The sequence below is a fragment of the Tiliqua scincoides genome, chromosome 5 (genome assembly GCF_035046505.1).
Source record: "Tiliqua scincoides isolate rTilSci1 chromosome 5, rTilSci1.hap2, whole genome shotgun sequence".
Taxonomy (NCBI): Eukaryota; Metazoa; Chordata; class Lepidosauria; order Squamata; family Scincidae; genus Tiliqua; species Tiliqua scincoides.
Window position 1 is genome coordinate 86,122,795 of NC_089825.1, and position 27,014 is coordinate 86,149,808.

General features: G+C 45.9%; 1 protein-coding gene across 1 annotated transcript; it reads left to right on the top strand.

Moving 5' to 3' along the window:
* The first annotated feature begins 1,037 nt into the window (after positions 1–1,037).
* KAT2A (lysine acetyltransferase 2A) lies at positions 1,038–25,371 on the top strand. Its single transcript, XM_066628162.1, has 18 exons — positions 1,038–1,337; positions 3,800–3,923; positions 5,621–5,766; positions 6,411–6,500; positions 7,296–7,477; positions 8,893–9,084; positions 11,026–11,132; positions 12,147–12,257; positions 12,990–13,126; positions 14,243–14,451; positions 15,343–15,469; positions 18,437–18,547; positions 19,426–19,569; positions 20,916–21,030; positions 21,685–21,721; positions 22,345–22,408; positions 23,211–23,295; positions 23,931–25,371. Exons 1-18 carry the CDS (start codon positions 1,038–1,040, stop codon positions 24,122–24,124), a joined length of 2,475 nt encoding a protein of 824 aa, XP_066484259.1. The 3' UTR covers positions 24,125–25,371.
* The last annotated feature ends 1,643 nt before the right edge of the window (positions 25,372–27,014 follow it).

Genomic DNA, 27,014 nt, shown 5'->3' on the forward strand with positions numbered 1-27,014 from the left:
ACTTAACAATGGGGATACATTCTCCCATCCCTGTTATGCAATTAGGTTAAGTAACCATTCAGCCCAATCTAGTGCCTTTGTGTATACAGACACTTCCTGCCAGACACTACCTGGCTGCACACCTATGGAGATTGCCTCTTCCTTGCGTTAAGAGCCTCTTTGTGTACTCTGCTGCAGGCTATGGGAATCCTGACTGCCTCATTAAGAGGCAATCTTTGGCAAAGAGTACAACTCTTTGTTGTAGTTCAACCATCATTGTTTAGGTGGTCTATCATTAAACAGAAGGTTGTCAAGCAGTGCATGCCTGCATTCTGAAATCCGAGATCCAGGGACCTTCTCATCCCAAGCAGGTTGGATAAGGGATACTCAACTGGTACCAACCATCCTATTTCTTAGATGCATAGGTCCTGATAACTTGCCACTGTCACTCCTACCTCATTCTTGCCTAAAGCAGTCTGTAATAAATGAAAATCACTACATGTGTTTTGATTTTTTTATTTGCATCTTATCTGTGCTTGTCTTCTAGCCAGCTGCATTCAGCAGTGGTTCTTGCACATTTAGCACCAGGACCCACTTTTTAGAATGAGAATCGGTCAGGACCCACCAGAAGTGACATCAAGCAGGAAAATTTTTAACCATCCTAGGCTGCAATCCTACCCACACTTACCCAGGAGTAAGTCCCATTGACTATCACTGTTAAAAGAATATACATAGTAGCTTGTTAAAAGTACAGGTCTGTAACATTTCCCCATATGCAGTCACATACCATGGTAGCATCAAGTCTGGTATATTAAAAATAAAATGTTGGAATGAATGGGGACCCACCTGAAGTTGGCTCGCGACCTACAGTTTGAGAAGCACTGCACTAGGGTGTGCAGGGGCCTCTCCAAGTTCTTTCCCCTGCTTCAGAGTACCATTGGCCAGCTCTGGAACTCCATTACCCAGCATGCACCTGCCCACAAGGCGCATGAACAATAGGGTTCTCTCGCTTAAGAGTTCATCCAGGCGTAAAGCACCCCCACTTCCTCCTTTTGAGCATGCGTAGTGGCTCCCACGCGCCCACGCCGCCTCGGAGGGTCCCGGGCATCATGGCGGAGCCGGAGGTCTCCTCACAGGCCGCCCGAGCCCCGCAGACCAGCGCTCCTTCCGCCGCTGCCGTGTCCGCGGTTACAGCCGCGCCGGTAGTGGGGGGAGGAGCCGCCTCAGGGGGAAGCAGCAGCGATCCGGTTCGCCCGGGATTGAGCCAGCAACAGCGCGCGAGCCAGCGCAAGGCGCATGCGCGGAGCTTCCCGCGGGCGAAAAAGCTGGAGAAGCTCGGAGTGTTTTCAGCGTGTAAGGTACGGGGGCCTGGAGGGGACAAAAGAGCGCGAGAATTCCCTAGACGCGTGGTCCAGCCATCGCTGCATCCTCTCTTGGACCCTGAATGAGGATGCTCAAGCGGGGAGCCGTTTGCCTGCGCCTGTGCCCGTCTTTGGTGGGCTGTATTGATTCAGTCGTCCAGGACGTTCTGAAATCAGCTGCACCCCTAGAATGCTTTGAGCCAGTGCCAGCTGTTGGATGGGAAATATTTGGGATGTATGTGTAAAATATAATTCATCTAGGTTTAAGCACAACACACAACAGTGTTTTATTTATTTATTTTACTCAGAAGTAAGCCCTTTGTGTTTAGTTCAGTAAGACTCAGGTTAGGTCACAAAAAACAAATGCCTTTCACAGTGAGAAACTGTTGATCTATCTAGCCCAGTGGTTCTCACACATGTAGCACCAGGACCCACTTTTAGAATGAGAATCTGTCAGGACCCACTGGAAGTGACATCATCAAGCAGGAAAATTTTTCACAATCCTAGGCTGCAATCTTACCCAGGAGTAAGTCCCATGACTATCATCGTTAAAAGAATATACATAATGGCTTGTTAAAAGTGCAGGTCTGTAACATTTCCCCAAATGCAGTCACATACCATGGTAGCATCAAGTCTAACCCCTGCTAATTGGGTAAGAGGCACTTTTTCAAGTGGGTGCGCCTTTTTTTTAGCAGGGGGAGAGTAACTGGCCCACCTCACCCCAGCACTGTCTGTTCTAGTGGCTGTCTGCTGGTATTCATTTGCATCTTTTTAGATTGTGAGCCCTTTTGGGACAGGGAGCCATTAGTTATTTGATTTTTCTCTGTAAACCGCTTTGTGAACTTTTAGTTGAAAAGCGGTATATAAATACTGTTAATAATAATGTTAATAATAATATATTAAAATAAAATGTTGAAATGAATGTGGACCCACCTGTTATTGGCTTGCAACCCACCTAGTGGGTCCCAACCCACAGCTTGAGAAACACTGATCTAGCCTGTACTCTCTACTCTGACTGATAGAGGCTTCCTATGGTGTCTTTCCCATTCCCTTTATGTGAAATCAACTGATAGGAATTGGGATTTTCTGCATAGTTATTTAATTACAGTATTTGTATGCCACTTTTCAGCCGTAATTGATTTCCAGAGCAGTTTACAATGACAAGTATTAACTTGGTAACCACATTTTCTTCTCCTTACGATGAAAGATCTGAACCATCAGGTGGTCTTTTGCTTTTAAAACTTCAAAATTTTAATTTTAAATTGTACATTACATTGAAAAAAAAAATTATCCACCTGAAAAACACGATGCCTCTTAAACCTTTCAATCACCCATTTTTGACTGGTTTGTTCGTCCAGAAAAAGAGATGTGCTGAACATCAAGTAAGGAGCCATACCATTTTCATATCCGTCAGATCTTTTCAAGTAAGTACAAAATGTGTTGCCGCAAGATGCCATGATGGCCATTACCATAGATTACATTAATTTTTCACCAGAGACTTTTTTTTAATGGTTGAGATCACACAGCTAAGGATGTAAGTTTTTTTAAGTGATGGTTTGCCCAATGTTTTGCTTTGGTTTATGGATGTAAGATGCTGCCATCTACTCAGACCCATATGTTGACTGGCAGCAGCTCTCTGACATTCTAAGCAAAGAGTCTTTCTTTGCCCTACCTGGAGATGTTAAGAATTGAACTCTGCAAAGCACATGCCCTACCACCAAGCTACATTCTTCCCCCATGAACTCTGTTTCAGAACTGGGCAGGAAGTCTGGTCTAGAGGGTAGAGCCTCCATTTGCCTGAAGATAACATCCACAAGGTCGCCAGTTCGAGGCTATCGGCACCGTGCGATCTTGAAGCAGCTGACAAGCTGAGCCGAGCTATTTCCATCTGCTCTGAGCGTGGGAGGATGGAGGCCAGGATGGAGGCCAGATCAGAATGAAACATCTGAATTGTTGTGGCTCTTGAAAGATAGAGCCTTCTTTCAATTGTAAAAATCCCTACGGGGATTTAATAAGCCTGCCTATGTAAACCGCCTTGAATAAAGTCTTGAATATAGACCAAGAAAGGCGGTATATAAATACCTTTATTATTATTATTATTATTATTATTATTATTATTATTATTATTATTATTATTATTATTATAACTCTCTTTACTTGCTGTGAACCCACAAGTGACTTACGTAGGCATGTTTGGGCAGGCTGGCCAGGAAACAGGCAGGAAAAACAGCTTGAGGTATTGAAAGAGGTATTCCCACATAGGTATGAGGTATTCCCACATAGAAGCAAGCTTTTTGCCTCAGAAATGTTCATGTCTGAAACTTCTGCACAGTTCTGCTTTTAAAGTGCCTTTATATGTAATTAATATGTCAGCCAGCCCTTTGAGCTCCTATACTCCAGTTTGTCCACACCCTGGACAGTGCAATTTCAGCCTCTCTTTTTCTTCCCCACTCCTCCAGGCAAATGATTCTTGCAAATGTAATGGCTGGAAGAACCCAAATCCTCCCACGGCCCCTCGCATGGATCTGCAGCAGACGGACACCAACCTCAGTGAGCCCTGTCGTAGTTGTGGGCACACGCTAGGTAATTGTGCAACTCATCCTTCTCTTTACCCTCTCTACTTGGGAAGATACGTGGTTTGGTGTGGGAGGACACTTGTGGTCTGGTGGTGAATGGGCACAAAAGTGATGTGCTGATTTTCAGTGGACAGAAGGTGGGAGGGCAGATGTTAATCAGACTGGCCCATCCATAAGGCCAACTGAAGCGGTTGCCTCAGGCAACAGATTGGTGGGAAGGGGTACCCATCTCTGTCCACCTACTTGCCTACACTGCTCCTTCTTCTTCTACTCCCTGGGTTGAAAAACAAAGAGGAGCATAGAGGGGGGGGAGGAGGAAACGTGGTGGGGAGGAGACTACTGAGCTAGAGCATTGGAGAGTGACAGAGGCTGGCACATCTTTGGGTAAGAGGGGAGGAATTTGGCTTGCCGCCTCAGATCTCAAGAGGTACAATTGGTACAGTTACTCTTTCCCTCTTGTCATTTCTCACTTTCCCTTCCTACTTATTTTTTTTCAAATAATGATAAATAAACTAAGGAATAGAGCTCCTCAAATATGAGCAGTCCATTACAATCATGAATGGGAAGCACCTCTGTCTACAAATTGTTTCTCCACATACTTGTGTGATTTGGCCCAGAGCCTGTGATGCCAAATATTTGCCAGAGGCTTCCATTTGTTAGTGTCAAAGGGCACAATCCTAACCAGGTCTACTCACAAGTAAGTCCTATTTTGTTTAGTGGGGCTTACTCTCAGAAAAGCTTGGTTAGGATTGAAGCCAAAATCTCTTAGCAGTGCATTTTTAAGCATATTTTCTCAGAAGTAAGTTCCACTGTATTCAGTGGGGCTTACTCCCAGGTACATGTTGCAGCCTAAGTCTTCCTGTTGAAGCTTGGTTGTGGTCCTCTGAGCATTAGGTATCTCACCATAAAGCATTGCTCCTCAAGTTGGGGATAATTGGGCTGAACCGTAATTGGGAGAGGAATAGGAAATTGTGAAGGAGGTCCAAAGCCTACCCTCAAACTTCTGAGTTTTACCGTTAGCTCTGGCTGTACTCACCCAATTTTTCACCTGCTGTGGATTAAAAACTTGCTTTGAACGAAAAGAAATTGCAGTTCTCTGGATGTCAAATTCAACACTGGATATAGATTTATTTTGTTATTTTCAATTATTTGTTAGATTTTTTATCTTGGTCTTCCTCCAATTAGCTTGGGACAGTGTCTGTGGATGCCCTCCCTCCATCCTTATAGCAACTCTATGCGCATGCCAGATCTCATCTCATCTCAGAAGCTAAGCAGGCTCAGGCCTGGTTAGTACTTGGATGGGAGACCACCTGGGAATCCTGGGTGCTGTAGGCTTATACCATAGTCTTTCGAGACTGAAGGTTGCCAACCATTATGATGTAGGTTAGGCTGAGAAAGAATGATTAGCCAGAGGTCTTAGGCTTTTATGCCAAAGACATAAAAGTGACTTTTATGAAGAGGGGATTAGAAGCCAAGTCACTCCATTCATATTTCAGCAGCTTATCTACTGCACCATAGGAGTGGGTACAGCAAACCTGGGTAACAGGCAACCACACCTATGGCTAAATAACACCAGAGTCTTTGGGGAAAGGGGGGGGGGGAGTTAGTTGGTGGATGATGTGACAATTGTGTCCCATCACAGCCTCCATCTTGAAGGGACCACAGTGGCTTCAGAGCCTGACCCAATCTCTTACCTGCTTCTAGCTGACCACGTGTCTCACCTAGAGAATGTCTCTGAGGATGAGATCAACCGGCTTCTGGGGATGGTGGTGGATGTGGAAAACCTCTTCATGTCAGTGCACAAGGAAGAGGACACAGACACCAAGCAAGTTTACTTCTACCTGTTCAAGGTAAGCTCAAGTTGCAGAAAGTGTAGAAGAAAGTCCGCAATGGTTGAGCTTGAGGAAATGCTTAGGACACTCTACACTTGCATGTCTCATCAGTGCTGGTAATAAGTTTGCAGACTTTGGTGATGGGTTGCAGCAACTTGGGAATGTAGCTTTAACAACTGGCTGTTAAAAAAATACGTGTGAGGAAAGCAGGAAGGTGGACGGCTTCCTGAGAATGGCTTATGCCGGAGTTTGTCCCACTGCAACTTCCATCCCAACAAAAAGGAAATAAGATGGTAGTAATGGCATAAAAAGAAATAAGCGCTGTGTGGATGGGGGCACTATGCAGAACAAGAACCACAAAGTTCCAGAACTCTTATATCTCCAGCTCCCTTTCCCTCCTTTTTGAGTCCTTTTCTTTGGAATTTCTATTCCTTATCTCTTTAAGCCACTTAGGGCACAATCTTAACCCCTTATGCCAGTGCTTTCCAGAACACTGGAACACACAGAGGCATTTTGTGTCTCCTAGTTGGAAGCCACTATGATCAGATCATGGGCGAACCTCGAGTTCCACAAGGCTTTGAAAGTTTCAAGTGGACCTGGTTAAACGAGCACAAGGAAGTAATGAGTGATTTTACGGTTGGGTGTCTCCTCTCACTTTCTAGCTCCTCAGAAAATGTATCCTGCAGATGAGCCGCCCGGTTGTGGAAGGCTCTCTTGGGAGCCCCCCTTTTGAAAAGCCAAACATTGAACAGGTAAGATGCTGTGTCTAACCTCTAGAACAGGGGTCTCCAAACATTTTGGCCAGAGGGCCACATCAAAGGTCTGGCATGGTGTCGAGGGCTAGAAAAATAATTTCTACAGAGGACTTCACGCTATTTGATTTAAAGTTGCGAATGCAGACTTGTGAAGGGCGTGGTATGTGGAATGGTCTATAATCCAACATGGAAATTTGAACCCATTCATTCATTTAGGGCACAGTCCTAACCAACTTTCAAGCACTGACATAGCTGTGCCAATGTGGTGTGCACTGCATCCTGCAGTGGGGAGGTAGTTGGGGCATCCTCAAGCTAAGGACATGTTTGTTGCCTTACCTTGGGGGCTGCATTGCAGCTAAGTAAGTGCTGGAAAGTTGGTTAGGATTGCACCCCATAGTCATTCATCCAAGTTCCACCTCTGATGTATTTATTTAAATCAAACAGCATGAAGTCCTCTGTAGAGATTGTTCAGGCTGACTGCAGGCCAGATAGAGGCTCATCTTGGGCTGCATCTGGCCCCCAGGTTGGTGTTTGGAGATCCCTGCTCTAGAATGTGGGTTTATTTTACACAAGATGGTGTTTTAAAGCTTGGATGGAGGGCTGTTTTGCTGATGGACAGTTTTAAAGAGCTGGTAGAGCTCTGAAGCTGGAAGAAATAACAGGGAACTCACAGCAGGGGTGTGTGGAGAGGTTGCTGTTTTTACTTGACACAAGCAACCAGGTTGAGTGACTTTTTGCAAACCTGCTCTCGGCTTGTCCTGTTGCTAAATTCATTTCCCTTTTGCCACCTAGGGCGTCTTAAACTTTGTGCAGTACAAGTTTAGTCACCTGCCCCCCAAGGAGCGACAGACCATGTTTGAGCTCTCCAAGATGTTCCTTCTGTGCCTAAACTACTGGAAGCTGGAAACACCATCCCAGTTCCGCCAACGCTCGCAGAATGACGATGTGGCAACATACAAGGTCAACTATACTAGGTGAGCCTGGGGAAGGAGTGGGAAGGGAGGTGAGAGAAAAGGGAGAGCTCAGGCTAACCAGGGCCCATCTCTCTTGGGTATCAGAACTTTGCTTTTGAATATGTAAAGTATTGTGAAAAAATACTGCCTCTGGGCATGTGCAGAGCGCTGCTCTCTTCCCTCAGGCACCCCCCCCCCCAAGTAATCACTGGCATAATGACATAATATTTCTTCAGAAGTTTCAGAACAGACTTCAACCAAAGGGCGATGCATATACCCATTTTAGAACTCAAATACTTCTGGGGCAAGGAAACAGGCTGGCCCAAGCCCATTCATTCCTGTCTTTCCATGCTTGAAGTAGCTCCTGCCTGGTGCTGTCCCATAACAATTTTTCTCAAACTATGGGGGGAGTTCCCCATGCAGGGTAGTGCATTGTTCCGATCCTGAAGGTGGCACAGACACTTTCTACCCAGCAACAGTGTCCGAGTGGTATTGAAACTGCTATGCTGACAATGGGTACGACAGAAAGGCAGGGAATATATGGGAGTTCCTTGCTACAGCCACGCCTTTCCCTCCCACCCCATTCATTGGCTGGTTGGTTTTATGGAGGAATCCGAGGTGTCTTGGGCTGCTCTTCTGCCAATGCCAGTCCTAGATTAATGCCCCCATCTACAGAGTCTTACATACCTGAATAGCATTGAGTGACATACTTTTATTAACTGGGCAAGAAGGCATCTTTTAAATGGTGGTTCTCTCACATTGAGTGGGGGGGGGGAAGCAACTGTCTGTTCCAGCGAAGGGTCTCTTCCAGCAGCTGCTGCTGGTGTCTCCCATGCATTTCATTCTGTTTTTTAGATTGGGAGCTAGTTTGGAACAGGCAACCATCTCCCCATTCCTTGTGCTATGTAAATGACTTTGAGAATGCTTTTGTTGAGAATTGGAATATAAATATTGTTATTAAAGCAATCGTTCTGCAAGAATTCTGCTCCTGCGTCTGCCAAGAGAACAGCTGGGGGATGGGACAGCTGAAAAGGGAACCATGTCCAAAAAGCAGTGGACAAACTGCTGTAATCAAAACAGCCCTCCTTTTTTGTTTTCTTTTCTTCTGCTCTGAAAAGCCCCTTCGCTTATTAATTAATTTCAGTTTATAGCCCACCCTGTCCCTGGACTTCAAGGAAATATTGGCAGATAAAGTGACAAATAAAAAGAAAAAATGTGTAACTGTGTTCCTAGATCCATAAGATCTATTCATAGTCACTCTCTTTACTTAAGACACAGCCCAGAGATTCCCTTCTTAACTCATTTAGGGAGCTCATAGCATACTTTTTCCTAATATTGGGTATGTTGAAGTTCCTTTGGCAGAAGTGCAAGTAGACATGAGATTTTAAGCACTGGTTCTCATTGCCTGTGATACCTTTTCTCTTGCCTCATCCCAGGTGGTTGTGTTATTGCCATGTACCCCAGAGCTGCGATAGCCTCCCACGCTACGAAACCACCCAGGTCTTTGGGCGCAACCTTCTCAAGTCCACTTTCACAGTCACTCGCCGGCAGCTGCTAGAGAAGTTCCGGGTGGAGAAAGACAAGCTGGTTCCAGAGAAGCGAACCCTCATTCTTACCCACTTCCCTAAGTAAGTCTAGGTCCATGAAATTGTGGACAGGAGTAGCTCTCTCTCTCTCTCTCTCTCTCTCTCTCTCTCTGTGGGTTGCTTCCGCTTGGTTTGTCTGAAGAGCTAAGGATCTAGTTCTCACTGAGATCTAGCATTGCCACCTCAGACTGCAGATGAGGGACTGACATGGGTGAATGTTCCTCCACACAAACAGTTCTGTCCACGTAGAAAATGAAAAAAATCAAGGAGAAGGGTGCAGCTGAACCTCAAAAGGCTCATTTTTGGTGTATGGCAGAACCATATGGAGGAGCAATCAGATGTTTGAGCCCCCACTTTGCAGTGATGCCTGAATCTGACCCAAGATGCCAAGACCAGGCACTTCCTATGGGTTCCACCCTCGTTGAGAAAAATATCTGTTTCTCATTTTCATTCTATGCCTTGGCTTCCAGCTAACCCTCAGTAGTTTCTTTGGTGTTCTTAGAATCCTGATTGGCTAATGAGCACTTTCTTGTTGCCCCCAGTTGGCTGGGGAGCACCTGCTTGTTTTCACTTCAGCCTCCATGAAATAGCTTTTTCCCAGCACCCTCTTTTGACCCTTTTTTTGCTGGACTGTTTCTCATAAATCCATCTGCCATGATCGAGGGAAGGAGTAAGAGTGTATCTGTGTGTGGGTTGAGCACATGCATTTGTTTATCTGTGTTTGTTCAGAGTGTATCTGTGCGTTTGTTGAGCTCATGCATGTTACAGCAGCATCGCTCCTGTGGACATTCGTGAGAAGTTAATTTATTATTATCCGGTAGTGACAGGATGTTTATAGAGAGAAGAGCCTGTTTATTTCAGGCGCGTGGGGATGGTGGATGCTCCACACGCGCACACACACGTATGTACATGCACAGATACATGTATGCACACAAGGTGTGCGGAGTTTCCCTTCTGGTGAAAGTCGGGTGACTTGAAGTTTAAGGGTGGTGGGCAGCTTTTCTGGCATTTGCAACACTATTCACAAGTGTAGCTGTTTGCTTCCTCCACTGAAACAAACAGCACCCTTCACAGATGGAGCAAACCCAATCCGAACCAGGTCTACTCAGAAGTAAGTCCTATTTTGTTTAGTGGGGCTTACTCTCAGGAAAGTGTGGTTAGGATTGCAGCCCCAGTTATTTATAAGCCGCTGCCAAAAGAACATGCAATAAAAACATTGATGCAGACATCTGTAAAACATTCAAACCCAAACACAGTCCTAAAAACAAAGAAGGCAGCTAGATTGAAATAGCAAGTAGTTAAAAAGCACCTATCAACCAGGGAGATGCTCCAAAAAAGTCAGGCTCCTAAAAAGTCAGATAACAAGAGGGAGAGCAACAAAAGGGCTTAGCAGCTTTCCTTAGGAAATATGTTCCATCAAGCTGATACTGTCACTGAGAGGGAAAATATTCATTTATCAGGGATAGGGGAAAGAGATGCTCTTCTTTGATGACTTCAAAAGATGACTTCTTTGAGGTGGGAGCCAAATCCACTCTTTGCCCTGTTGACCCCGGCTTCCAGGGTAGTCTTATTCTCTCTCTCCATTTTTCTCCTACTACAGCCCATTGTGCCATAATAATGGGAGTCATGGAGAGTTGAGTCAACCTTCTGTTTCGGTAGTCTTGTTTCTTTTCTCCATAGGCTCCCCAGTTGTTGGTTATGCTAGGCTATGAGTCCAGCCTTTGAAAATATATTTGCACAAACTGTGACGTGCTTTATAACGTTTGTTCTTGTTTGTTTGCATAACAGCTGTGTGAGGCTAGTTGTGTACTTTAAAGATGGTGGGAACTCTGCCGGAAAGGGACTTGCCAAAAACCACCTGGTGAGGCTGTCTGCAGCAGAATTTGGCCTTCATGCCCAGCCTATGGGCCCTGGGTACATGGGACTTGAGCATGTCTGTCTTGCCCTGCTGATTCCTGCATCTCTCCATTTATCCTTGCTCAGATTTCTGTCAATGCTGGAAGAAGAAATCTATGGGGAGAGCTCTCCAATCTGGGAGGCTGACTTTACTATGCCTGCAACAGAAGGAGCCCCGCTTGTTGCCCGGCCAGGTACATCTGTCTTCTAATTCCATTTATATACTGAGTCTGATCTCTTATCTAACCTGGCACACAGAAGCTGTCCAGGTTCTGAAACAAGGACTTGATCCCAGCCCTGCTACCTGATTTCCTTTGAGGTGGAAATGTTCAGGATCGAACCAGGTCATGCAAAAATTGTGTTCTGCTACTGAGCTATGGCTGTTCCTCCATGGTGAACAATAGAAAGGGAAAGAGCATGTGACACTGTGGCAACAGATCAATGGGATCTGCTGAATTTAGGTGGGGAACCAGCAAGTGCTGACTTTTCCCATGGCTACCACGTGGCCAGGTTTGATTAAGCCTCCAAATGCTGCTCAGATGTTTTGGCTGTTGTGTCTTAAGGGGGTGGTGCTGAAGAGCAGGTGTGTTGCAGACAGGCAAGCAAAGCCATGTACTTTTGGGGAAAGCACTTCCATCTCCCTAAAATCAGGATCTGTGGCCAGCCTGAGTTCAGAAATAAAAGGCTCTTCTAATCCCAAATACGACAATCACTCAGTGTTTCAATACAAGCATGGTTGGAATGTTATTGTCCTGTAGAGATTATTGTGTGACTTTGGCTGGGAGGGAGCTGGGGTCGTATCCTCATTTAACCACAGTGTTTGCTGATCTTTGGTCAGTCACCACCTCACGGCTTAGCCCACCTCATAAGGCACCAGGATGCAGATCTCTTGTTATCTGGTGTGCTCCCTGGGGCATTTGGTGGGCCTCTGTGAGATACAGGAAGCTGGACTAGATGGGCCTATGGCCTGATCCATTGGGGCTGTTCTTATGTTCTTATGGCTGCTGTGAGCATGAACACAAGATATCCTCATTTATACCCTCTTGAGCTCCTTGAAGGATGGGCAGAATACATATAAAATGATGATGATGCAATGTTTTAGTAGAGCCTCATACACCTCAGTTAGAGGGTGAACTATTCCTCCTTCCCATTCATGCGTCATCTTTTGACTACACTGTGTGTTGTTGTGGTTGTTTTTCCCTGTGCAGCTATCAGTGCTGTTCCCACAGCCAGCACTCCACTGTTCAACAAGTCTCTGAGCTGCAGCTCTTCCTTGGCGTCCATTAGCCTGGATGGTGGCTCCTTGGATTCTGTGCCAGGTAACATCAATAGGGGAAGCAGGGAGAGGACCTGCGGTGGTTAGAGTCCCCCTTCTTTAGCCATGAACTAAGCAGATGAGGAAATATCAGAAAGAAGACTGCAATGTCTGCAGCCAAGGGCTTAACATCCAGTTCTTGCTGAGACACTTCTATTTTTCTCTTTAATTTTTTTTCCTTGAACATACAGCCTTATGAAAAGTTCTGTGAAACTCTCAAAAGCTTTCATACTGAATTGTGAATGTTTGACTAATAGCTGTCAAAGGCATTGCCTTTTCAGAGATGGCACCACAACCGTGGAACTCCTTTTCTAGGGAGATCAGGCTGGCTCCCTCTAGATCCTGAAGACTTGCCATACTGCACTGAACTGTTTTTATTTTTGTTTTTATTTGTTCTGGATTGTTGTTTTGTTTTTATTGTCTGTGCTAATCTATTTAAAAATATATTTTTGTAAGCTGCTTTGTTGACTTTTTGATGAAAAGTGAGATACAAATATAGAAAATAAATAATTTGTTTGATTCCACTAAGGGGTGATCTTTTGCTGACAGTCATATAAGCAATATTTATAACTCTGTCTGTACCATGAACATAAAGCTCAAAGAACAGTAGATAAAGTGCCAAAAGAGAGAAGTAGTGAATTCTGAGAGTTATGTCAACCATCTTAGTCCAGTTTCAGTAACACACTTACAAGATTTGGCATGGGTGTTGCATCTTCAGCCTCTTCCCTCTACACAGGCGAGAAGAGGAAACTTCCTGAGAGCTTGACGCTTGAAGATGCCAAGCGGATCCGTGTGTTGGGTGACATCCCGATGGAGCTTGTCAATGAAGTGATGTTGACTATCACAGACCCAGCAGCCATGCTGGGGCCTGAGGTGCAGTAAGCAGGAGAGGGATAAATGGACTGATCTTCTCCACCTTTCATTACGGCCTGACCAGCAGTCACAAAGCAATCTCAACAATAGCTAGGGCTGTGTGTGTTGTGGAAGGCTGCTACGTGGAAGAGATTGTCACACGTAATGCCAGGTCTGTCATGCCCTTGGTGCTCCAGGAAGACATAATGTGTCCCAGCACACTTAGTCAAGGGGGAGGCCTGGGAAGATGAGCCAGCAAAAGTTTGTGCTTAGCTTAACCACAAGATGGGAATTTTTGATTCAGGTCCATGAACAATTCTTTGGCATGGACCAGGGGTGCCCAAACCCCGGCCCTGGGGCCACTTGCGGCCCTTGAGGACTCCCAATGCGGCCCTCAGGGAGCCCCCAGTCTCCAATGAGCCTCTGGCCCTCTGGACACTTGCTGGAGCACGCACTGGCCCGACGCAACTGCTCTCAGTGTGAGGGCGACTGTTTGACCTCTCATGTGAGCTGTGGGATGAGGTCTCCCTCCACTCCTTGCTGTTTCACGTCTATGATGTAGTAGTGGCAGTAAAGGAAAGGCCAGCCTTGATTTGTGCAAGGCGTTTCATAGGCCTTGAGCTATTGCAAGACCTTCATTCATATATTTAAGTTCATCTTTAATATATTCATTTATGTAAACTTGTGTAAATTTATTCAAATTTTAAATGTAAATTAATTCTTTTTTTCCCTGGCCCCCGACACAGTGTCAGAGAGATGATGTGGCCCTCCTGTCAAAAACTTTGGACACCCCTGGCATGGACCATCCTTCTCCACAAGCTGTCCTTAATTTATAGAGCTTCATTCCAACCTGGAGGCATCCCTTGGGAATCACCTCCATTTTGGAGGGGGGCTCACATTTCCTAATTAGCAACACTTGTTTCAGTTAATCTGAGGTCAAATGATCACTGGCTATACAGATAAAAATACCAGGCACGTGTATTTTATATGTTAACGTGATTAGGAGTAAAGGATTTGGGGGAATTTATTCAAATACTTTAAGTGTATATAGGAAGACCAACAAGTTTCAAAAGCTGACCTGCTCAAAACTTTGAAGACTACCAATTGTTAATGTCACAATTTTTCCTTCTCATGCAGACCAGCCTCCTCTCTGCAAACGCAGCTCGGGATGAAACAGCCCGGCTGGAGGAACGTCGTGGCATCATTGAATTCCACGTCATTGGCAACTCGCTGTCCCAAAAATCAAACAAGAAGATCCTCATGTGGCTGGTTGGGCTGCAGAATGTATTTTCACACCAGCTGCCACGAATGCCCAAGGAGTACATCACCCGCCTGGTCTTTGACCCGTACGTAGGTTGGCTGTGTGGTCCATCCTGGATCAAGAAGGGGTGGTGGTAGTAACTGGGTGCCCCTTAAGGGGGTGGGGACTGCACTGGATCCAGATGCAGAACCCCAAGTCCTTAGAACGGCACACGTTATAAATCACTGGAAATTTATCCAGTGAAGACCTGTGATAATAAATTTTTTAAGTTTTCTGAACAACTAGAGAGCAGCAACCAAATCAGTATGTGAAATTGAGGCCCCCATTCCATCTTCTTGCCAAGAACCCCTCTTTTGTTCCTTCACTTGCCTGTCTGCAGTGTTTTCCATATCTGTACTGACTTCAAAAAAGCTGCATTGCACCTCAGCATGCTATGGCAAACCATATCTTTCAGTTTCTGATTGTTGCGCAACAGGACGAAGTTATTCTTGGACAGCAAGAAAAACTCGAGAATGAAAAACTGTTGTTCTCCAGTGTTTGGCATATTACAGCCTAGTGGTTGTAAGATGTAAACCCATGTATAACTATGTGTTCTCAGGAGTTAGACTGAACATTCTGCAGCATCACAGCAGCTCAGCTAATGGTTCATATGAAAGTGGCTTGCGGGTTTGCTGTGTCACATTCCTAGTGCTGCTTCCATTGGTTCTCTTTATCTCAAGCATAGCAACACAGAGAGCATGTCCACAGAACAGGCTAAAATGGTTTAACAGTCACTTCTTGGAGAGCCGTGGCAATTGTAGTTTTGTGAGGTGGGGCAAGGGATCTCTTAGCAACAAAAAAAAAAGCTCCCAGGATTCTTTGAGGAAAGCCATGACAGTTGACAATGTTCCAAAACAAATGTTTATTTGATACATTCAGATCCCTTCTCCTGATCCCTCAGTTGAATGCCTTCTTGTTTTTCTTCTTCTCTTGGCAGCAAACACAAGACTTTGGCCCTAATCAAGGATGGCCGAGTGATTGGGGGGATCTGCTTTCGGATGTTTCCAACCCAGGGGTTCACAGAGATTGTCTTCTGTGCCGTGACATCCAACGAGCAAGTCAAGGTAGAGTCATTTCAGCTGTTTGTGCCATGGGGTGGGGTGGGAGGGGTGTACATTGGGATTGGAGGAGTGATGGCTGAGGTAGGGGAGCAAACTGGCCCGTAAAAAGAAATTTGACAGCCTGTAATCTGATGTTTGTATTCACAAGAAAAGATAAAGAAGTGTATCCAAATTTATGAAGTAGCAACCATTTATTCTGCATGTATCATTCTCCCATTTTCCTGCAAAGCCTGTCCAAGGACAGGACACTCACTTTATTAATAGGGGGAAATGACAGGTTAGGAGTGGGTTCCAACACACCTGGAGATGTCCCTAAATATGTGAGAAAACAGTGACATCCTAGGACCTTCTGGTTCCCAGGGTGACAAGGTAATGCGGAAACATCACCCCCTGCATCACCATTTCATCCCTGCACATGCCATCCGCCCCACCCCCCACTTCCGGAATGGCTCCAAATGGAGACAGGGGAGGGTGGGCCCAACTTCACAACACTCTTAAAGGTAGAGACGGATGGGCCCTCAATAGTTAACACTCATGAGAGAAGTAAATGGATTTGACTGAAAAGCCTTACAAGAGAGAAAATAATGAATGGATTTTGCAAGAGTGTGCTACTGGGGAGGGGGAATAAGAGAAGTCAGAGGTTACACTAAGGTTAGGAGCTTTGGGGAAGTGGGAATCAGCAGTCAGTTTAGGAAGCGGTGTGCCCCAAGGATCTGTCCTGGGACCGGTGCTTTTCAACCCCTCTGCATAAATGACTTGGAGACAGGGTTGGGCAGTGAGGTGGCTAAGTTTGCAGACGACACCAAACTTTTCTGAGTGGTGAAGAGCAGCAGTGAAGAAGGCCAATTCTATGCTTGGGATCATTAGGAAGGGTATTGAGAACAAAACGGTTAGTATCATAATGCCGTTGTACAAATCGATGGTAAGGCCACACCTGGAGTATTGTGTCCAGTTCTGGTCGCCGCATCTCAAAAAAGACATAGTCGCTCTCTTTTGCACCTTTTCCATTTCCACTAAGATGATTACGGGGCTGGGGCACCTTCCTTATGAGGAAAGGCTACGGCGTTTGGGCCTCTTCAGCCTAGAAAAGAGGCGCTTGAGGGGGGACATGATTGAGACATACAAAATTATGCAGGGGATGGACAGAGTGGATAGGGAGATGCTCTTTACACTCTCACATAATACTAGAACCAGGGGACATCCACTAAAATTGAGTGTTGGGCGGGTTAGGACAGACAAAAGAAAATATTTCTTTACTCAGCGCGTGGTCGGTCTGTGGAACTCCTTGCCACAGGATGTGGTGCTGGCGTCTAGCCTAGACGCCTTTAAAAGGGGATTGGACGAGTTTCTGGAGGAAAAATCCATTATGGGGTACAAGCCATGATGTGTATGCGCAACCTCCTGATTTTAGGAATGGGTTAAGTCAGAATGCCAGATGTAGGGGAGAGCACCAGGATGAGGTCTCTTGTTATCTGGTGTGCTCCCTGGGGCATTTGGTGGGCCGCTGTGAGATACAGGAAGCTGGACTAGATGGGCCTATGGCCTGATCCAGTGGGGCTGTTCTTATGTTCTTATGTTCTTATGTTAAGTGATTGTGAGGAGCTCCAGAAGGGTCTCTCCAAACTGGCAGAATGGGCAGCAAAATGGCAGATGCGTTTCAATGGAAGTAAATGTAAAGTCATGCACATTGGAGCAAAAAATCAAAACTTCACATATAGGCTGATGGGTTCTGAGCTGTCTGTGACAGATCAGGAGAGAGATCTTGGGGTGGTGGTGGACAGGTCGATGAAAGTGTTGGCCCAATGTGCGGCGGCAGTAAAGAAAGCCAATTCTATGCTTGGAATCATTAGGAAGGGTATTGAGAACAAAACGGCTAATATTATAATGCTGTTGTACAAATCGATGGTAAGGCCACACCTGGAGTATTGTGTCCAGTTCTGGTCGCCACATCTCAAAAAGGACATAGTGGAAATGGAAAAGGTGCAAAAGAGAGCGACTAAGATGATTACTGGGCTGGGGCACCTTCCTTATGAGGAAAGGCTACAGCGTTTGGGCCTCTTCAGCCTAGAAAAGAGACGCCTGAGGGGGGACATGATTGAGACATACAAAATTATGCATGGGAAGGATAAAGTGGATAGAGAGATGCTCTTTACACTCTCACATAACACCAGAACCAGGGGACATCCACTAAAATTGAGTGTTGGGAGAGTTAGAACAGACAAAAGAAAATATTTCTTTACTCAGCGTGTGGTTGGTCTGTGGAACTCCTTACCACAGGATGTGGTGATGGCATCTGGCCTAGATGCCTTTAAAAGGGTATTGGACAAGTTTCTGGAGGAAAAATCCATTATGGGGTACAAGCCATGATGTGTATGCGCAACCTCCTGATTTTAGAAATGGGCTATGTCAGAATGCCAGATGCAAGGGAGGGCACCAGGATACAGTTCTCTTGTTATCTGGTGTGCTCCCTGGGGCATTTGAGATACAGGAAGCTGGACTAGATGGGCCTATGGCCTGATCCAGTGGGGCTGTTCTTATGTTCTTATGAAGCAGAAGAGAAGAGAGAGGGGTGAGGAAGGAGTGAAGTTCAGTTTGTCTTCCTTTGCCTTTTTATTTAAGTAGTTACATGTGCAAAACCTCAAAAAGCAAAAGTTGTATCAAGGAAGGAAGCACATATTGTAAACTAGACAAACCAGTCATATCTATAAAGAGGTTAAACTAATCTGCAGCATTGACCATAGCTGTGTGCATGTATTTTGTCTTGCAATATTTTCTTTTTCCATAAGCTATAAATTTCCTCCATTACTCCCTATAAAGGCCATTGTGCTCTCTTGGTCTGCCAATGCCTTGAGGATATCGCTGAATTCACACACAGTCATGACGTCCCACACGTGCCTGCACTGAGACTCCATCTTCGAACTTTTCTTGGAATGGTTTGCCACAACTTTTCTTCCTCTTGTCTCCTTCTAGGGCTATGGGACTCACCTGATGAATCACCTGAAAGAGTACCACATCAAGCACAGCATCCTCTACTTCCTCACCTATGCGGATGAATATGCCATAGGCTACTTCAAGAAGCAGGTAGTACAGCTGTCATGGCTGAAGATTATTTAGAACCGGTTCTGTGGTTGGTGTGTGTTGTACAGGGAATCTTAATCTATGGTCTCGGAGATTCAGAGGTTAAAAGTAGATATTACGCAGTGTTCCCTCCTACAGCCACCAGCAATATAGCAGGCCCACATTTTGGGGGCCTTTACAGGACTGAGAACTAGGTCCCTTTCTGTTCCATACAGAGAAAGGTCATTGTAGAACAACACAGTCCCAAGATACTTCTCAAGCTGGCTTCATTTGAGTCAGTGATGTTGCATTTAATGAGCCTGAGGTACAATGTTTCAGATATGTCCAGGTCATCTTCTCATCTTCCCCCTTACTTCAGGTGCTACCTGAATCTGCTGTCTCTACTCACATGTACCTATGCACTTCACCTCCCCTCTTCCTTTTACTTATAAAGCTGCGCCCAGTGGCCTCTTCAGTCTATGTGCCCTGTTTGAAATGAGCACATGAGGGGAGGTGCTGTGGGGGGTGGGAGTGGTGCAACACTGCCCTCCAGCCTAGTTCCCAGGGCGTTTGCCCCTTCAGGTACGCCACTGACTTCCGGGTTCATGAAAGTGACTTCTGGTTTCTTCCAAAGGCCTGTGGAGGCCTTCTGGGGCTTGTGGAGACCCAGCATCAGAGAAGGAGGTGGGTTGCAGTGCCTTCCACTGCAGAACAGTTGAGTGGTGGTGGTGGGGGGGGGGTTGAGAACACCTGTTCTAGGCTTGAAACTGATGGGGGAGGAGGGTAAGTTCAAAACTTTGAAGAGAGAGGATGTGGCAGAGCATAAGCCATCTTCTTTAGTGCTCTGTTGCGATTTATTTACTCTGGAGAATGAATGGGGTTTCTCTCTGTCTCACCTTCAGGGCTTCTCCAAAGATATAAAAGTCCCCAAGAGCCAGTATCTTGGCTACATCAAAGACTATGAGGGAGCCACCTTGATGGAGTGTGAGCTGAATCCCCGCATACCCTACACAGAACTGTCACATATCATCAAGAAGCAGAAGGAGGTAAGGTGGGGCAGAATGGTAGGAGATCTTTAACTATGCCTTATCCATCTCTGGCCCTTAAATCAGCTGGGTGCCCCAGTGGAGTGATCTTGGCCACAATTTTTGTTCATTAATTGAGTGGGCCGCTGTGAGATACAGGAAGCTGGACTAGATGGGCCTATGGCCTGATCCAGTGGGGCTGTTCTTATGTTCTTAATGACATTAGTAGAGGTAACTTATAGTTGGGCTTCTGGTCTGTTGCCCACTGAGATAATGAGAATATGGAGGTTGGCCATCCCTGTACTAGGTGATCCATTCTGGTCTCTTCTAACTCCAGTTCAACTGGAATACTTAAATGACGGCAGTATTTAAATTACCTTTATGCACAGTGGCCTGGATGCCTTTCTGGAAGGAGAATGTTATTCTTCTGATGCTGTCAGGACAACCAGCTGTGGGGTATGGGGGTCTGGAGCTGGATCCCCTTGATCCCTGGGCCGCTTCATCTGCCATTTAAAATTGGAGACCTCCAGCCGGCCTTCCCTCTAAGCTGCACAGCCATCAGCTGGAATTCCATGATGGCACCGGAGCTTGGTGATGAAGATGTTATCATCACCAGGTGCTCCAGGGCTGCCCTTGCACAGCTCCAGTAGGGTTTAGTACACTTCCTGTAAAAATTACAGCGAACATTTCCTCCAGCCCCCTAAGCAGGATCACCAATCCTTTCCGTATTAACTAGGTCAAGACACATCTTCTTAAATGGGTGAATGTCATATTTAGCAAGGGAAGCACAATTGATCCATCACACCATAGCGTCTTTCTCAGCAACTGTGGCTGGTGTCTCCTGGGTGTCTCTTTTTAGACTGGGAGCCCTCTTGGAATAGGGAACCATCTCAGTCCTTTTATTGTACCTTGAGACCGTTTTTGTTGAAAGGTAATATGTAAATAGTCTTAACAATAATAATAATTTGCTTCACTCTCTCGCAATTTTTAGTGCCATTCCCCATTCATATGTATGCTTTTGTTTCCTGCCAGCAGACTTTGGCCTGGTCCTCACCAAGGTGGTAAACCTGTGGCTGGACTGTACCACTTCAAACTGCATGCAAATGATTGAATGAATGTTCAACGCAGCAGAAAAGAGAAAAATCACTGCACATAGAAAACAAGCACATTGAGCTGAAGTGGCACAGCACAACCATGGTTTGTCTCTGTGTAGTGAAGCAACTCAAATACAGCATATTTCCTTCTCACTCCCTGGCTCAGCCAGCCTTTTCCCTTGAAGAGGTCCTGCCCTACCCTGGTTCTTGGCACACTCGTCCCAGGCCTGATCCAGCACTCCAAGGGACGTCATTCCTCTCTTCTTTCCACAGATTATCAAGAAGTTGATAGAGAGGAAACAGGCCCAGATCCGCAAAGTCTACCCTGGCCTCACTTGCTTTAAGGAGGGTGTCCGGCATATCCCTATCGAAAGCATTCCAGGCATCCGTAAGTCTGACAGGGCTGGAACTGGATGGTCTTGGGGCGATGTTCCATATTTAGGAAGCAGGGAGGGAGGCAGAATAGGAGGCTTCCAGGGGTGCACCAAGTGCATTTCAGCAACAGCTTGGAAAGAACCTTCTGCATGATCTTTGGAGTGCCTCTTTCTCTCCCCCCCCCAATTTCAATCAAGGATTGCTGCTGCTAGAGTCCACTAGATATTGAAGTGGTCTAAAGCAGTACTTTGTAAAATGTCTTTGGGATGTCTGGATCTGGATTTTTGTCGGCCCTTTGCAGAAGACCAGTGGTGCCCTCCCAGAACATCCTTCCTTACCAAAACAATGCTGAAGCAGTATCTACTGCTGTTATATCCCACTTCCAGGAAAGACTGGCTAAGGGTGGCTAAATATGACAGGAGGCGCACGGGGGCAGCCACTAACAGAGGGCCATTCCGTCATTGTGAGCTGTAACTAGCGCCTGATTTAGGGTGGTGCTGGCCACGATTTTGGCATTGTGTCTGGCTGATATCCATCTTTGAAACTGGGAAGACACCAGTCTCCTTACACATTTACACCAGCCTTGTGACAACTGCTTCTTCCTTGTGACTCGGCCCTGGATTGCTGGTTTCTTTTGGAATAGTGTATGACTCTTCTTTTCTTCCAGGGGAGACAGGATGGAAGCCCCTGGGGAAAGAGAAAGGGTAAGCAATTGGGCATTTTGTCTGTGCCTTTCCCCAATCACCTCCTCTCCTCCTGCAACAGAATCTTGACCCTTCTTGGAAGCTCACTGTGAGGATTACTGATTTAATGCATATCATGGGCTTTGAATACTCAAAGGCACTATAGAAATATGAACTTGTTGCTGTTACATAGTGGGGGTGGGGAGGTGGAATGAATTAGAGCAGAAGGCCCCACAAGAAGAACCACTCTGAAGTCAAACCCAATCCAATTTATCCTCTACTTCAGTGGGACAGCTTCTTATCACAGTGCTGTTGATGTTCCCAGCACATTGTGGGAGATGTAGCACTTCTTAATTTGCCAGCTATAAATTCTGCTTCCTAAAGAACACCTTTTCCTCTCAAGCAACCTAACTGCATTCTGAATCCTCTGCACCTGCCTTGTGTCTATTAACAGGCTACATTGAGGATTTTTTGGAAAATTCTGTAGCAAGATTTTTGCTTATCTTTCACAAAGTGTGGAGAGGAGCAGTTCTGGAGTTCTTGTTGGGTGTTTGTGGAAGTGCAACTGTTGTGTAAGGGAACTTCAGAGGGTCAAACTTCTCAACACAACTGATGGGGTGAACTTGGATTTTCTTTTTTTCCAGGAAAGAACTCAAGGATCCAGACCAGTTGTACACTACTTTGAAGAATCTCCTAGCACAAATCAAGGTGACTTGACTAGGAAGCTAGAGTGTTTTCCCATCTGGAATAACAGATGGATGTTTATTTCATGGTTCCACTCAACCCAGGCCTGATGAGGAAAGAAGTTTTCCCTGGCTAACCTCAAAATATGTTGGACTTGTTTCCAGGCAGTTGGCTGAATTGGTTTATTATTCATTTGTTTAACCCTACAAATTCCCTAAGGTGAACTGAGCAAGAAGGACTGAATTCTGTTGTAACACAAGCTGGGTGTGTTTACAGTCCCATCCCACTGATTTCTGCTTTTTCTCTTTATCACTTTGCTCTTAAGAAATTTAGCCACAAAAATCTCACAACAGTGACACTGGATGGGCTGGAGAACATACCCTGCAGATGCCTGATCTCGTCTGATCTTGGAAGCTAAGCAGGTTCAGGCCTGGTTAGTACTTGGATGGGAGACCGCCTGGGAATACTGGGTGCTGTAGGCTTATACCATAGTCTTTCGAGACTGAAGGTTGCCAACCAGATAGCAGGGAGCCAATAGGGGAAAAGAATTTAAACAGACTAAAAGATGATCAATCACAAATTCTGCAGTATACACACAATAGTGTGCAAACCATTGAGTGAGAGAATTCAGACTGGATGCTCAATGAAAGAATGATTTTTGATTGTGGGCATACTTTCTCCTTGGAACACATCTTTTTCTTCCTTTCAGTGTTCTCTTTCACTTTGTTGTGACTCTTTAGTTGTAATAAAAGGCCTTGCTTTATTCTCCTAATTGGAAAACCGTTACTGCTTTTTGAGCTAATATGCTGCCTTTCTCCCACCGCAGACCCACCCCAGTGCCTGGCCATTCATGGAACCAGTAAAGAAATCTGAGGCCCCTGACTACTATGAGATCATCCGTTTCCCTATTGGTAGGTGACTGGAGGCAAAGTGAAGTTGATGTAAAAAAAGTTCTTTGGTACAGGTGTCTAGCCTTGCACAGGCTGCAAACCCATGCACACTTTCTTGAGAGTAAGCCCCATTGAACAGAAGCTGAGTTAGACATGCCTGAGATTGTGCTGTAATTTCCTGTAGGGGTGAGATAGCTATGCCACAGAGCTGAGAAGGTGCTATTTAGAGCAAGAGGCAAAACAGGGAGCAGGTTTCAAGCATGGTGTCAGCTGAATGTTTGTATTGTCTTTGACATTTGCAGCTGTGTTCATAAGACCAAGGCAAACCACTCTAGCAGCCCAATCCGAGGCATATCTACTCAAAATTAAGTCCCATTGTGTGCAATGGGGCCTGCTCCCAGGAACGTATGAATATGATTGCCGCTTCAATGTTCCTGAAAAGGGCCTTGCTGTTCATGCACACTTTTGCTCTGCTCTTGTGTGTCCCCCTCTTTCTCCCTCCCCCTCCCAGGTATATCACATAAGTGGTTGGCATTTCTGTTGGTAAGGAATAATGCTGTTCTGTGATAAACCACAAAACCAGCATATTTGTTGTTCACATTTCCACAACATCCGGCACTAAGGACATCCATCTTTCTCCCACCTCCTTTCTGCAGACCTCAAGACAATGACAGAGCGCCTCAAGAACCGCTACTATGTCACAAAGAAGCTGTTCATTGCTGACTTGCAGCGCATCATCACCAACTGCCGCGAATACAACCCGCCCGAAAGTGATTACTGCAAGTGTGCCAACACCCTGGAGAAATTCTTCTACTTCAAGCTCAAGGAAGGGGGACTCATAGACAAGTAGGAGCAGCTGCCGGCCACCTGGGATTTTCACCTCCGTCCTTCCATCTTGTTGAAAACTCCACTGGTTTTTGAACAGCTGGACTCTTCGTTGCTGCCTTTCTCCGCATACCATGCACAAAGCAGATGTGGGTGACTAGATATGAGAGTTGCCCCTGATTGGAGGGAAGGGGATGGACATCACCTTCCCTCTCCCTTCCCTCCCCAGCAGACTGGGATCTGCTCTCTTATCCCTGTGAATTTCTGAGTCGTATCACTCCATCCATCAGGTCTTCCTTACCAAAAGGGAGTAAGTGGGAGTACTCCAAGAAGCTTACCCACACCCCACGCTCCCCAGGAAGGATTCTGGATTTATCGTATTCCCTCCTGTTTTGCATTTGTGTGTGTGGTTTTTTTCTGTAATTTTGTTTTTTAAGAGAGTTCCACCTGCCTGTACTGTACACGGTCCTTGCTTTAAATTACAGCCGTTTCCTCTTGACATGTGAATGTAGAAATGGAGCCACAAGCGACTGAAGGGGACTGGGAAGGTGGCAGGGGATTTGCAGGCTCAAGTGAGGAGTTTTCTCCTGAGCCTCTGATGGGACTTCTTGAAGTCCCTTCCTCTCAGTCCTTCCTCTCAGTCCGTCTGCCACTGCCCACTGGCCCACCATTTTAAACGCTGCACTTCCTGTAGAGAACTGTCGATCCTTAGACTGAATCACATGTAGCTACAGAGACTGAACAAGGGGAGGGGAAAAAAGTACAGCCTCCTGCTCCTTTCCTTTGTCTGACTTGTCACCTCAATCCAGTTGTCAGCCTCCAATCGTGGTCCTGTGCAAAATACATCAAAAGCTTGACACCAGGCTTGACTTGGCTCTCTCCTCAGGCCTCTTCCCCACATTCCAGATCAGGATGAGCAAATTGTTGCCCAGGTTCTCCTGCTTGGCAGCCCATTATCTCACCCACCACCTGAGCTTCTCCTGATTATTTCTTTTCCCGGCATTTGTTCAACCTCACCCACCTCACAGATGCAGCTAAGTTTGATTTTCTGAACTTGAAACTGGCACCCTCTTCCGCCAGAACCAGTTAGGTCTTTAAGGTGTCCCAGTGTCCCTCACTTACATCTGTGCATGTCTGCCATATTGATGATTTGCTTTGCCTTTGGTTAGGGAAATTGGGTTTTTCTCTGTACAAGGACAGCCAATTTTTGCTGCAAACCAGATACTTAAATTGCCATGTCTGATGACCTCCAGTAGGTTGCCAAAATCTCTTTTGCCACCCTTCACCAGTAAGTCTTCTGAAATTCTTGTAATGGGGGGGGGAGGGTGTTAATATTTGCACCACTATCTGGTGAAACAGAGATTCAGCCAACTGTTTTTCTCCTGGTTGAAAAACTGATCGTCCCTTATCCCGCAATGCTTTTTGTCTGTCTCTCTGTGTGACATACAGTTATGAATTGGTTAATCCCATAACATGATGAGAGTTTCTAGGGTTGCACATATGGAGAGGTGGAAATAAATATGTGAACCTCCCCCTTAGATAGCAGTGAGCATGATTGGTAGCCTGTTATAAAGGAGAAGGGGGTGTTAGCAGTTTACCATCTCTCATTCTGAACACTACCTGAAATAATTTAGGGAAAGGCTCGATTCCTTCCTTCCCTCTTGCTCCCTCCTTAGAGCTATTTGCCTAAGTGCAAAGAGCACGGATGGAAAAGGAGGCTTGGTGGTCTAGAGCCAGGTGGCATTCATTCCACTGCCAACTGCTATTGCAAATTGCGTGATGCTGCCAGTGTCTTGGTAGTCTGCCTGGTGGAGGAACGGCCATATTTTGCTTGGGACTGCATTTGTCTTGTAACACATTGTCAGAATATACCCTCACACTGCTGCCCCAGCCCTTTGGCAATACCTGCCAAAGCTGAGCATTTCGCCTTGGCCACAAAACCTGAAGGACCCTGTGGGCACTTGTCCCAATGGTTGGCTGGTTTGGATGGTACTCCCGCCGGCTACATCAAAACGCATGGGGAGGAACATGGGCCTGCACATCTTCCCTGTCCCATTCTGCCTGCTACAAGTGAGGTCTCAGTATCTGCAGGGGATCCGTTCTTGGACCCCCCATAGATACCAAAAATTGTGGATAAGTGAATTCACAATTTTTGGCCCCTCATGCTCTCTGAAGGTGACCAGAGCTGTGCTGTGCTTTGGTCACATCCAGAAGGCTTTGTGAAGCCCACAGAGGCTGCGTGTACCTGCCTGCATCATGAATGCTTCAGAATGGCCCGGAGAGGAGAAAGAACATGAATTCTAGTTTCCCTCAGGAAACCAGAAGTGATGTTTTTATGCCTTTTTAGCATTCTGAGGCCTGGGGAAGCCACCGGAGGTGCAGGTGGGGCCCGAATCTGGCTCAACATGGGTCTGGGGGATTCACATTGAACCAGATCTGCGGATACAGAGGCCTCACCTGTAATTGCATGGTGGGGGAAACCACTTACATTTGGACGAACCACTCCCCAGCATAATGAGGTGCTGGTGTGCCTGACAAAAGGAAAGATGTGCAAGCCCACAGTCTTCCCCCGCACGTTTGAGAGGGTGGTGAACATATTGTTGAAACTTGCCCACTTTTTTCTGTCTCACCCCAGCAGCTTTTTTCAACCATGTGTATACTCATCTCCCATTCCCTTGTTACAGAGAGTTATTTGTCTTCTACATGTCTGAGGAACTTTGTAATAGGGGACTAGTGAGAGGGAGAGGCACATCTGAACAACATTCCACCTGCCTTCTCTTAAAGTGACGTGTTGCCTTATTTCCACCACATTTGTGTGCTTAACCTGTATGATTGTAGGGCCTGGTTTTGCCATTCTGGGGCCTTTCAATAATGTTGCCATTCCATTTTTTACACATATAAATGGGGAAAAAATA

Coding starts and splice junctions, on each gene's coding strand:
- KAT2A (XM_066628162.1), top strand. CDS start 1,038: ATGCGTAGTGGCTCCCACGCGCCCACGCCGCCTCGGAGGGTCCCGGGC. Junction 6,501..7,295: donor AAAAGCCAAACATTGAACAG/GTAAGATGCTGT, acceptor TTTGCCACCTAG/GGCGTCTTAAACTTTGTGCA. Junction 18,548..19,425: donor TAGGCTACTTCAAGAAGCAG/GTAGTACAGCTG, acceptor TCTCACCTTCAG/GGCTTCTCCAAAGATATAAA.